Source organism: Cervus canadensis, chromosome 9 (genome assembly GCF_019320065.1).
Source record: "Cervus canadensis isolate Bull #8, Minnesota chromosome 9, ASM1932006v1, whole genome shotgun sequence".
NCBI classification, from domain to species: Eukaryota; Metazoa; Chordata; class Mammalia; order Artiodactyla; family Cervidae; genus Cervus; species Cervus canadensis.
In genome coordinates, this window is record NC_057394.1 from 82060350 (window position 1) to 82074201 (window position 13852).

The 13852-nt window shown below is 40.8% G+C and overlaps 1 protein-coding gene across 2 annotated transcripts in view; it reads right to left on the reverse strand.

Annotated features, from left to right (window-relative positions):
• Window positions 1-13852, reverse strand: part of TNFRSF19 (TNF receptor superfamily member 19) — a 92146-nt gene that overhangs the window by 60640 nt on the left and 17654 nt on the right. For both annotated transcript variants that reach the window (XM_043477586.1, XM_043477587.1), the window contains exons 2-3: window positions 8154-8253; window positions 5268-5378 (exon numbers count right to left, since the gene is read on the reverse strand). In XM_043477586.1, coding sequence (XP_043333521.1) covers window positions 5268-5378; window positions 8154-8219 — 177 coding nt within the window. In that variant the 5' untranslated portion in view covers window positions 8220-8253. The remainder of the gene's footprint in view (window positions 1-5267; window positions 5379-8153; window positions 8254-13852) is intronic.

The window sequence follows — 13852 nt, forward strand, 5'->3', positions numbered from 1 at the left end:
TTCACTTCAGTTGCTCAGTCGTATCCAACTCTTTGCGACCCCATGGGCTGCAGCACACCAGGCTTCCCTGTCCATCACCAATTTCCACAGCTTACTCAAACTCATGTCCATCGTGATGCCATTCAATCATCTCATCCTCTGTCGTCCCCTTCTCCTCCCACCTTCGATCTTTCCTAGCATCAGGGTCTTTTCCAATGAGTCAGTTCTTTGCATCAGGTGGCCAAAGTATTGGAGTTTCAGCTTCAGCATCAGTCCTTCCAGTGAATATTCAGGACTGATATCCTTTAGGATGGACTGGTTGGATCTCCTTGCAGTTCAAGGGACTCTCAAGAGTCTTCTCCATCACCACAGTTCAAAAGCATCAATTATTTGGTGCTCAGCTTTCTTTATAGTCCAACTCTCACATCCATATATGACCACCGGAAAAACCATAGCTTTGACTAGAGGGACCTTTGTTGGCAAAGTAATATCTCTGCTTTTTAATATGCTGTCTAGGTTGGTTATAACTTTCCTTCCAAGGAGCAAGCGTCTTCTAATTTCATGGCTGTAGTCACCGCCTGAACTGATTTTGAAGCTCCCCAAAATAAAGTCTCTCATTGTTTCCACTGTTTCCCCATCTATTTGCCATGAAGTGATGGGACTGGATGCCATGATTTTAGTTTTCTGAATGTTGAGCTTTAAGCCAACTTTTTCACTCTCCTCTTTCACTTTCATCAAGAGGCTCTTTAGTTCTTCTTCCTTTTCTGCCATAAGGGTGGTGTCATCTGCATATCTGAGATTATTGATATTTCTCCAGGCAATCTTGATTCCAGCTTGTGCTTCATCCAGCGCAGCGTTTCCATGATGTACTCTGCATATAAGTTAAACAAGCAGGGTGACAATATATAGCCTTGATATACTCCTTTCCCAATTTGGAACCAGTCTGTTGTTCCATATCTAGTTCTCACTGTTGCTTCTTGACCTGCATACAGATTTCTCAGGAGGCAGGTCAAGTGTTCTGGTATTCCCATCACTTGAAGAATTTTCCACAGTTTGTTGTGGTCCACACAGTCAGAGGCTTTGCCATAGTCAATAAAGCAGAAGTAGATGTTTTTCTGGAACTCTCTTGCTTTTTTGATGATGCCATGGATGTTGTCAATTTGACCTCTGGTTCCTCTGCCTTTTCTAAATCCAGCTTGAACATCTGGAAGTTCATGGTTCATATACTGTTGAAGCCTGGCTTGGAGAATTTTGAGCATTACTTTGCTAGTATGTGAGATGAGTGCAATTGTGCCATAGTTTGAGCATTCTCTGGCATTGCCTTTCTTTGGGATTGGAATGAAAACAGACCTTTTCCAGTGCTGTGGCCACTGCTGAGTTTTCCAAATTTGCTGGCATATTGAGTGCAGCACTGTCACAGCATCATCTTTTAGGATTTGAAATAGCTCAACTGGAATTCCATCACCTCCACTAGCTTTGTTTGTAGTGATGCTTCCTAAGGCCCACTTGACTTCGCATTCCAGGATGTCTGGCTCTAGGCGAGTGATCACACCATCGTGGTTTTCTGGGTCATGAAGATCCTTTTTGTATAGTTCTTCTGTGTATTCTTGCCACCTCTTAATATCTTCTGCTTCTGTTAGGTCCATATTATTGTGCCCATCTTTGCATCAAATATTCCCTTGGTATCTCTAATTTTCTTGATGAGATCTCTAGTCTTTCCCATTCTATTGTTTTCCTCTATTTCTTTGCACTGATGACTGAGGAAGGCTTTCTTATCTCTCCTTGCTATTCTTCGGAACTCTGCATCCAAATGGGTATATCTTTCCTCTTCTCCTTTGCCTTTAGCCTCTCTTCTTTTCTCAGCTATTTATAAGGCCTCCTCAGACAACCATTTTGTCTTTTCCATTTCTTTTTCTTGGGGATGGTCTTGATCACTGCTCCTGTACAATGTCATGAGCTTCTGTCCATAGTTCTTCAGGCACTCTGTTTATCAGATCTAATCCCATGAATCTATTTCTCACTTCCACTATATAATCATAAGGGATTTGATTTAGGTCATACCTAAATGGTCTGGTGGTTTTCCCTACTTTCTTCAATTTAAGTCTGAATTTAGCAATAAGGAGTTCATGATCTTAGCCATAGTCAGCTCCCGGTCTTGTTTTTGCTGACTATATACAGCTTCTCCATATTTGGCTGCAAAGAATATAATCAATCTGATTTTGGTATTGACCATCTGGTGATATCCATGTGTAGAGTCTTCTCTTGTGTTGTTGGAAGAGGGCGTTTGCTATGACCAGTGCATTCTCTTGACCTGCTTCGTTTTGTACTCCAAGGCCAAATTTGCCTGTTACTCCAGGTATCTCTTGACGTCCTAGTTTTGCATTCCAGTCCCCTATAATGAAAAGGACATCTTTTTTGTGTGTTATTTCTAGAAGGTCTTGTAGGTCTTCATAGAACTGTTCAACTTCAACTTCTTCAGCATTACTGGTTGGGGCATAAACTTGGATAACTGTGATACTGAATGGTTTGCCTTGGAAATGAACAGAGATCATTCTGTCGTTTTTGAGACTGCATCCAAGTACTGCATTTCGGACTCTTTTGTTGACTATGATGGCTTCTCCGTTTCTTCTAAGGGATTCTTGCCTATAGTAGTAGAGTGGGTCTCCAAGATCTAATATTTCAGGGTCATTATTACCTTTACTTTTACTCTTATTCCCTCAATTTGTCCTGGACATTTTTAAAATGAGGAAATGGATCATAAATACTAATAAAAAGAGTATGCATAGGAGAGTTATTCATTGCTTCCTTTTTTTGCTGTTAATGAAATAAAGTTGGACAGCTATTGCAACAATCAGGGAAAATTACTCCCTAATGAAAAATTCTTCTTCTGGCTATCCATGGGAAATTATGAAATATGGAAACTACTATCAGTTAACCTCAGAAGATGAGTTTTTTAAAAAAATATTGGAGCTGATAGAAACTTCATCTTCATTCTCTAGATAAATGATGAAGGTTAGTGAATGGTTTCTTAGAAATGACTTCACTCATCTCTTCAAATCTGTGAGTTCTCATTCAGATTTAAGTGAGATTTGGAAAAAGAAGAACTCTGAGGGGTAGAAACACTGCTATTTTCCTCCCAGGCATGATCTCATTCTTAACTTTGTCGATAGATCCCAGATATGCAGTCTGCCGTTATAAAGGACCTTTTTACAACAGACAGGGATTAAAAAAAACATCAGTCAGGGTGCTCCAGTTAACTTGACTCAGCAGAGTTCAAAACTCAGCCAGTTTCTGCCCAGACGGACGGCCCAGGAGACTGAACGCCATCGCATATTAAACACAACATCCAGATAGGCCATCCACCAGGAATTACTTGTGGAATGCATAATTCTTTGTTTCCCGATGTTTGCAGATCATTGATCAAAAATCTATGAATGACAAGATTCAACTTCAGAGAACAGTAGACTGTAGGGGAAAGGACTTCTCTTGAAAAGTCACTTAAAGAGACATTTTTTGTTCTTTTCTCACAGGAAGATCTTGGTGCATTATCTAGAACAAAACGATACACCAATTGTGCACAACTGCTAACATCTTTGAAAGGTCAGTCAATAAAGCAAATGGGTGCACAGCTTCCAAGGTTCTCAGGACAGAGAAGGGCCCCAGAACACCCAAGATGCTGCGTCCACCCTCTTAGAACACGGCTGCCTCACAAGCAGCCCTGAAGATGAGTCTATTTAAGATGTTCCTGAAAGGAGCTTATACTCAGCATGCTGCTGCTGCTAAGTCTCTTTAGTCATGTCCGACTCTGTGTGACCCCCTGGACTGTAGCACACCAGGCTCCTCTATCCCTGGGATTCTCCAGGCACGAACACTGGAGTGGGTTGCCATGCCCTCCTCCAGGAGATCTTCCCAACCCAGGGATCGAACCTGCATCTTTTAGGTCTTTAGCATTGACAGGTGGGTTCTTTACCACTAGCACCACCTGGGAAGTCCATACTCAGCATCGGAAAAATAATAATCACACTGGCATTGTCGAAAGAGTGTTCAAAATTCTGGCTTGGAAAACAACTGCTCCCTTGGAGCCTGGTTACTTAAGACACTGCTGTACTCTGTTCCTTGACTAGCAATGGTAACCTTCATCTTAAGAAAAAGAAGGCCCAGTAAATAGGAGCATTAACATATTCTGCTATCAATGCTTTATTTTTAAATCATTAGTAGAATGTTGATTCTTTTTAATTAATGCAAATAAACCTTAATGATTCTTTTTTTTTTTTTTTAAGGAGATTGTTTCAGGGCTTCCCTGGTGGTTCAGTGGTAAACAATTCGCCTGCCAATGCAGGAAGCAAGGATTCGATCCCTGATCCAGGAAGATCCAATGTGGTACAGAGCAACAAAGCCATAACTATTGAGCCCACGTTCTAGATCCCAGGAGCCACAACTACTGAGCCCACGTGCCATGACTACTGAAGCCTGTACGCCTACAGTCCATGCTCTACAACAAGAAAAGCCATCGCAGTTGAAAGCCCACACTCTCTGACTAGAGAGTAGCCCCTACTCTCTGCACCTAGAGAAAAGCCCATGCAGGAACAAAGACTCAGCACACACAAAAATCAATAAATAAAATTATTGTGTGTTTTCAATTATTCTATTGAAGTATAGTTGATTTACAAGGTTATGTTAATTTCTGCTGTGCCACAGACTGATTCAGTTATACATATGTATACATTCTCTTTCATGTTCCCTTTCATTATGGTTTATCATAGGATATTGAATATAGTTCCCTGTGCTACACAGTGAGACCTTATTGTTTAATGATTCTATTCTTTTAGTAAAATATGGTAAACATTTAAGTATACAGAACTATGCCATTTATTGAGTTATGGTTACCAGAATCGACTTCTTTCTCAGTGAGACACGTGAATCGAATGTATTGAGGAGGGAATTGTGCAACACTTGGCTAAAGGAGGAAATCATCACCAGTCATCAATTGAAAGAATTCAGCTGATAAGAATGCATTTAAAAAAACACAGACGTGGGACTTCCCTGGTGATCCAGTGGTTGAGAATCCATCTTGCAATTCAGGGGACCCATGTTTGATCCCTGGTCAGGAAACTAAGATCCCACATGCTGCAGAGCAACTGAATCTGTGCACCACAACTACAGAGTTTTCACACTGCAGTAAAAGATCCCACATGCCACAACCAAGACCTGAGGCAGCCAAGCAAATAAGCAAATAAATGTAAATAAAAAACACAGGCGTATAACCGTCCCACGCACCCCACAGTTACCTTGGACAACTCCATGCCTGGCCCACACTGCTTGCACAGAACACAGCTTCCTGACTGGTCCCTGAATTCCTGCTGTCCACAGTCTCCTGTCTCACAAATCACTCCACATGCCTGAGAAAAAAAACAACATTTCACAAAACGTTATCTTAAGGTGAGGTAATTCTGTTTTTCACAAGAAGGGAACAGTATCTTCAGTATTATCGACATAACCACTGAAGATAAACATTAATTCAGAGTGAGGCCAATTTAGTTTCCACTTTAGGAAGGAAAACCACTTTCTGGAAAAGTCAGAAACAATTCAAGCCTGAGTCCTATCTCTGCTTCTGAACGAGAACTCCCCTTTTCTGGAATCAATTGCCATCTTCTTCCTCCACATTTGTGAACTCAAGGTAGAAACTGCTAGAAGCTGTTCTCTTTTCTAAGTGAGAAGATGACTTAAAGAACAGTTATGCAGAGACCCAGGGTACTTCTTCAACTGGAAAAATTCTGAATTTAAAAATCATATTTTAAAATTTTTAATATAAACATATTCAGCTATAATGAATTGAAAAATAAATAAATGGAATACATAGACTGGCCTCAAGAATTCTGCCATTATCTTTTAGACATATCCAACACCCAACTTTGATGCAGAAGTTTCCACCTTTTCAGTTGAATTACATTTACTTAGAGTCCATCATTCAAAAAATTCTGACAATATTGAGATCAGTAAAATTCCTGATAATTATGACGACAAAAATGGCCAAATCCTCTGCTCTTCAAAGTAAAAGTGTTACTTTCCTATTGATTGCCATTTTGCCGCTTAAATGGAACCTAACAATATCCTTTTTCTAAAAATTGAAGTATTGTTGATTTTCAATGTTGTGCTAATTTCTGCTGTATGGCAAAGTGACTCAATCATACATACATAATTAGACATATATATGTATGCATAAATGTTAAGTCATTTCAGGTGTGTCTGACTTTGCAACCCCATTAACTGTTAGCCCGCCAAGCTCCTCTGTCCATGGGATTCTCCAGGCAAGAATACTGAAGTGGGTTGCCATGTCCTCCTCCAGAGGATCTTCCCAACCTAGGGATCGAACTCACATCTCTTATGTCACTATATATGTATATACTTTATTTTTTAATATTCTTTTCTTTTATGGTATATCACAGGATATGAACATAGTTCTCTGTGCTATACAGTAGGACTTTTTTTTTATCCATCCTATATGTAACAGTTTGCATCTGCTAACCCTAACCTCCCATTCCATCCCTCCTCCTTGGCATCCACAAGTCTGTTCTCTACGTCCTTACAATATACTTTGGTTCACATGACAGGTCTTAAATGGAAGGACTATCTACTTTGCAAAAACAAAGGTTGTAAGTTATTTTCAAGATACAGGCTTTATTTCTTATTTTACCTAAAAACAGTTAAGTTTATATGGGCTCATCTTACAAAAAGTATGTATACCTGCTTCTTAATAGCCGGTGTTTCATTAAAAAGTGTTGGAATTAATAGAATCTCAGACTGGTGACAACATTCAGTTCAAACTCTCATGCCAAGCAAGGGCCCCCTCAGTAATATTCCTGATGCTAATTCTGTTGCCCTAAATGAAAACTGAGAGCGTCAGGAGGCACGGGCGGAATAGAGACTGGAGTGTGTAATGCTCTTTACACGGAGGTGCATAGAACGGGCTTTAGTGATGATAGCATGGGCAGTTATTCAGTACAAACTGCCTCCACTCGAAGCAAATATCTACAGTGATGTCATCCAACCTCCTTAAATAAAATCCCAGACTAATCCTCTAGAGCAAGCAGGAGGGAGAATTCAAGGTGGAGTTCAAGATCATAATGGGGGGCTAAAGGTCCAGTAATCACCTCCAGCCTCTCTTAACCACACTTGACAACCAATCTTAGAGGAAAGTGTTAGTTGCTCAGTTGTGTCCTAATCTTTGTGACTCCATGCGCAGCCCACCAGGCTCCTCTGGCCATGGGATTCTCCAGGCAAGAATACTCGAGTGGGTTGTCATTCCCTCTTCCAGGGGAATCTTCCTGACCCAGGGATTGAACCTGGGTCTCCCGCATTACAGGCAGATTCTTAACCTTCTGAGCCACCAGGGATTGGTTTCATTTGAGGGAGAGAGCATATTCCTTCCACCACAAAGACACTGCATTTGCTTTGAGAAAGAAATGCCACAGCCTCTCTCGTGGACCATTTCTTCCAACATTTAACAACCTCAACTTAAGGAAGGGTTGTCTTCCTCACATCTACCTGCATCCCAGACTCCAATCTGACCCCACTCCCCCTCACTCTGTCTTCCAAGAAGACCTCAGGTACTGTCTTTGGTGTCACTAATCCTTTTTATATTTGTAGATCATGACTGCATCTCCAGACCGAATGTTTCAGTAATTCTTTTGAACACATTCGAAGATCTTCCGTGCGAAAGCTTTCAAAGGTTACAATTCTCTATCTGTCTTTGATGTTTTTTGGAGTCAAAATGGATATAAATAATCATATAAAACAATAGCATTTAAGAATCAACTCTAAATTCTACATGGACTGTGAAGTCATGGGCTCCAAGCTAGAATCTAAGACCTTGTTAGTGTCTAGGCTGTGCTGTGAGAGGCGCCTGCCTGTAAGCCCATGAAGCATCATTATCTTGGGGCTACAAGTAATGCCATGACTTTATGATCTCATCAAGACTGAAATAAATAAGTGCAATTATTGCCACAAAAGTCAAGACCCAACAATAGCCTCTGACTTATTAATTAAATGCAACAATGATAAAAGGAATTTCAAAGAAAATTTTGAAGATATGGGGTTAAAAATGGGAATTAGATTGGGTCCTAGTTCTATGAATTTTTCCCCTACATTCTTATGAAAGTGAAGAGTTGACTTACCAAACAGGCTAGTAAAACTACAACCGTGAAAGATTTCTGTTGCCTGAGTATCACCTTTGAAGCCATTGCTCTTAGTAAATGTATTTCTGGTTGAAGAGCTCTAAAAGGGAAGAAGATACAGTTAACGTTAATATCAGTAGTGACTGTGCTTTGTATTTACTATGCAGTGCTACCATTTACTATATACACTGGTAAAACATAATGCTATTTAGTATGTTAGTAAAACAAAATATCATTTATGTTTTAAAAAGGACTTATCTTTTTCAAAGATACCAGAGATAAATACTAAACAATTCTTTAATAATTTAGGTTACGAGAACTGAAGCTTTGTCAACCTACACAGTACACAGAAAATACCTACTGGCTCTGAATTCCTAGGCTACACATGCCTTTTATTTTCTTTCTGTCCAAATCTCTACAGTGTCAACTTCACCCAGCAGAAAATTACATTCAAACTCACAGAAACTTCCCATTTATATGGGTTTAGTCATATAGGATGATACCAATGATAAAATAACAACACATGCTAAGCACACAATGCCAGGTACTATTCTTAGCAGAACTCATTTCATTTTCTTTTTTTTTTTTTAATTGTGTATCCTTTTTTATTTTTTTTATTAGTTGGAGGCTAATTACTTCACAACATTTCAGTGGGTTTTGTCATACATTGATATGAATCAGCCATAGATTTACACGTATTCCCCATCCCGATCCCCCCTCCCACCTCCCTCTCCACCTTATGTTTGACAAAGGAGGCAAGGATATACAATGGAAAAAAGACAACCTCTTTAACAAGTGGTGCTGGGAAAGCTGGTCAACCACTTGTAAAAGAATGAAACTAGAACACTTTCTAACACCATACACAAAAATAAACTCAAAATGGATTAAAGATCTAAATGTAAGACCAGAAACTATAAAACTCCTAGAGGAGAACATAGGCAAAACACTCTCCGACATAAACCACAGCAAGATCCTCTATGACCCACCTCCCAGAATATTGGAAATAAAAGCAAAACTAAACAAATAGGACCTAATGAAACTTAAAAGCTTTTGCACAACAAAGGAAACTATAAGTAAGGTGAAAAGACAGCCCTCAGATTGGGAGAAAATAATAGCAAATGAAGAAACTCATTTCATTTTCACAACTACCTTAGAAGGTAGATGCGGTCATTATCCCCATTTTAGAGATGGGGGAACTGAGGCTCATTAAGGGCTGAGTCACTTGCCTTGGGTCACACTGGTGGTAAGAGGCAGAGCTGGATGCCAACCCCAGTGGGTGACTCCAGTGTCCCCATGACAGACACCATGAAATCAACCTGCTCCATTTAATAAAAACTGCATATATGTACCATAGCTTTCTTATCCATTATTCATCTGCTGATGGGCATCTAGGTTGCTTCCATGTCCTGGCTGTTATAAACAGTGCTGCGATGAACATTGGGGTACACGTGTCTCTTTCAGATCTGGTTTCCTCAGTGTGTATGCCCAGGAGTGGGATTGCTGGGTCATATGGCAGTTCTACTTCCAGTTTTTTAAGGAATCTCCACACTGTTCTCCATAGTGGCTGTACTATGCATTCCCACCAACAGTGTAAGAGGATTCCCTTTTCTCCACACCCTCTCAAGCATTTATTGCTTGTAGACTTTTGGACAGCAGCCATTCTGACTGGCGTGTAGTAGTATCTCACTGTGGTTTTGATTTGCATTTCTCTGATAATGAATGATGTTGAGCATCTTTTCATGTGTTTGTTAGCCATCTGTATTTCTTCTTTGAAGAAATGTCTGTTTAGTTTTTTGGCCCATTTTTTTATTGGGTCATTTATTTTTCTGGAATTGAGCTGCAGGAGTTGCTTGTATATTTTTGAGATTAATCCTTTGTTTCTTCATTTGCTATTATTTTCTCCCATTCTGAAGGCTGAAAGCTATGGTACATATACACAATGGAATATTACCCAGACATTAAGAAGAATACATTTGAATCAGTTCTAATGAGATGGATGAAACTGAAGTCCATTATACAGAGTGAAGTAAGCCAGAAAGATAAACACCAATACAGTATACTAATGCATATATATGGAATTTAAAAAGATGGTAACAATAACCCTATATGCAGGACAGAAAAAGAGACACAGATGTATAGAACAGACTTTTGGACTCTGTGGGAGAAGGCGAGGGTGGGATGATCTGAGAGAATAGCATTGAAACATGTATATTATCAATTGTGAAACAGATCGCCAGCCCAGGCTGGATGCATGAGACAAGTGCTCAGGGCTGGTGCACTGGGAAGACCCAGAGGGATGGGATGGGGAGGGAGGTGGGATGGGGGATCAGGATGGGGAACACATGTAAATCCATGGCTGATTCATGTCAATGTATGGCAAAAACCACTACAATATTGTAAAGTAATTAGCCTCCAACTAATAAAAATAAATGAAAAAAAAAAAAAGACAAACTCTGTGCTTATGTCTCAGATCTTGAGCTTCACTAAGAAGCAGGAACAACTAGCATCTGGTATTTGTGAACTCTTCCCCAAACCAGTACAGTGCAAATCATCTACTAGCAGAAAAATGAGCATTTATTTTAAAAAAAACACCTAAAAATCATTTACAAGTAATGAATTGGAGGTACTACCCTGACACTTCAAGAAGAACAAACAAACTAAGCCTCTTTCTCTCTCCCAGGAATGATGTAAAATGTAGAGACAAGTGTGTTTTGTTTTGTTTTTACAGACTCATGCAATGTCAAGAGAAGAGATTTATTTGAACATTTTTAAAAAGTAAAGACTCATCTGTTCGCTCCACCAATCAGGCAGAGGAACACTGGTTCAGTTTCTAATAAGAACTCAGAGCAGATAGCCTGACTACCTGGAAAGAAACCAAAGCAAAAATCAAACAGCTCAAGAAAAACAGCACAGTAACAACAAAGGAAGCAGGCTGAGCTGAGAAGGCTGCTGTCCCAGCTGTGGACCAAACAGCCAGCCGGGGGGCACCCCACCCCCGCCAGGAGACTGTCCAGGTGGTCATCCCAGCTGCCAGCGCAGGTCCAAACATCAGGGCAACAAGAAGTCATTTTTAAACTTGGTTGAGTGAATAACCCATTTTGAGTGAATTCAAACAGCTCTTTTTTTTTCTTTTCCAGCTTCTTGATCATAGCTTTCCCCCGCCCCCCTTGCATATCTCAAAATCATCCAGCAATTACCCAACCATGCAACCTGCTGCTGTGTAGACACAGGATAGGGGTCAGAAGATAACATCACATTCCCTGAATGGTGTGCTTCAGGCTGTCTCTTTCCCAGCAGGGCCCTAAATTTTTTTTAAGGTAAAAAGCACAAAGCCAAAAAAAGAAAAAAAAAAAAGCACAAAACCTATGTGGAATTGAATTAACACAGAAAAGAGGTTATAAATATCAAAGTATATACATAGAACATGAAGAATAAAGAGATTGCTAGAGTGTGTGCATCGTTGTTGTTATTGTTCGGTGGCCAAGTGGTGTCTGGCTCTTTGCAACCCCATGGACGGAAGCACACCAAGCTTCCCTGTCCTTGACTCTCTCCCGGAGTTTGCTCAAACTCATGTCCATTGAGTCAGTGATGCCATCCAACCATCTCATCCTCTGTCATCCCCTTCTTCTAGAGTCTGTGAACAATCAGTCTATAGTTGAGCATCTAGTTAGGGCAGATAACTTTACTGGGACATGGTGCTAACTACTGTGGAAGGCAGACAAAACATGCAGCATCTTCTTGTGAAGTTGACTGATGACACACACCTCAAGCTAGAAGTCAAGGCAATACGATTCTGACTTCACAAGACACACCCATTTTATGTACGAAAATAAACATGCCAAAATAATACCAATGGTTTAGGTTTACACTGTGGCAATCTGGGGGGATTATTTACCCTCTTTATCCTGAACATTCTTTGTAGTATAAATATTTCCTTAATAATGAAACAAATACATGTATCGTGCTTTGGGGGACAAAAATATAAGTAACATGGTCCTTCTTAAAAGTTTATAAATTAAAAAAGGTGATGAGATAAAAACCATACATATACTACCCAAAAAGGAGAACACTGAACAAAGTACTATGATTTTTGCATCACAAAAATTTTTTGGATGATAGGGTAGACAAAAATTAATGAAACTAGACTCAGTGTGCTGATTTGTATTGGGTCAGCCAAAAAGTTCGGGCTTCGTGTGTGGCTCAGCGGGTAAAGAATTTGCTTGCAGTGTGGGAAACCTTGGTTCAATCTCTGGATTGGAAAGATCCCCTGGTGAAGGGAAAGGCTACCCACTCCAGTATTCTGGCCTGAAGAATTCCATGGCCTATACAGTCCATGGGGTCACATAGAGTCGGACATGACTGAGCAACTTTCACTTTCACTTTTTTCTTTCGGCCAAAGAGTTCATTTAGGTTTTCCTGTAAGGTGTTATGGGAACTTTCTGGCCAGCCCAAAATATTATCTTCCCAACATACACGCTAAACTGAGTAATTTAAATGGGAAATACAAAAGGAGCACTGCTACGCCTACACTTCCAGGGGCACAGTGGATTGAAGCCTGCAAATTATCTTCTAAACTCCTCGGCCAGACACCTATGCCCTTTTCATCTGCCCTCTGGCCTAGAGGTCTCATCACTGGTCCCTGCCCTCACTGCCCGCCCAGCTCAGCCACACCCTGACACCCGCTCTTCTGCTGGACGCCCGTGATCTTGCTCCTCTGGGTCTGGAGAGCCTTTCTCCTTCTGAGTCCCTCCAAGAGCCAGCTCAGCGACCGCTCTGCTGAATGCTGTCCACAGCGGCTCCCGGTGGCCCCACAGCCCTTTCCACGCTCACGGACATGGTCCTTCACAGCAGGGGCCACACCTGGGACTTCGTTCCTAACATCAGGCACACCAGGGTGCTCAGCGAACGTGTGCAGAATTAAATGGATGAAGCAGCATAAAACAATGAAAAACACTTCCTGGAAAACACCTGAGATTTGGTTGCGGATAACAGATCTAATTCTTCTGTGGTGCACACGGTAAACATTTTCTGTTTCAGACAAATATACGTATATGAAATCTTACTACCTGCTCAAGGCATTCAGTACATTAGATTGCACATTCAGTCACTTCATATGTGTCCGACTCTTTGTGACACCATGGACTGTGGCCCACCAGGCTCCTCTGTCCATGGGATTCTCCTGGCAAGAATACTGGAGAGGGTTGCCATGCCCTCCTCCAGGGGATCTTCCTGACCCAGGGACTGAACCCGAGTCCCCTGCGTCTCCTGCACTGCAGGCAGATTCTTTACCCGCTGAGCCATCAGAGAAGCCCACCTTAGATCAGGAGACAGGATCAAATGACATAGTGACATATTTTTAAATATCTTAATTCACTTAAAAAATGCAAGCGGTCATTCACAGATTTCTTAAACTGGGAACTGGGGGCTGAAATGTGCCATGAACTATGTCACTTCTCTTTGCTGTGGCTTCTCTTTTAACCTGGCTTTTTACACCAAGAGGCTGAGAAGTAGTTTAGGCTTGGGCGGACTATCTAGGGAGTGGCTATGGTGATATAAAGGCCAAGTTCAAACAGTCTTCTGCAGGTAAACCCAGATATACCCATTTGAATGCAGAGTTCCAAAGAATAGCAAGGAGAGATAGGAAAGCCTTCCTCAGAGATCAATGCCAACAAATAGAGGAAAACAATAGAATGGGAGAA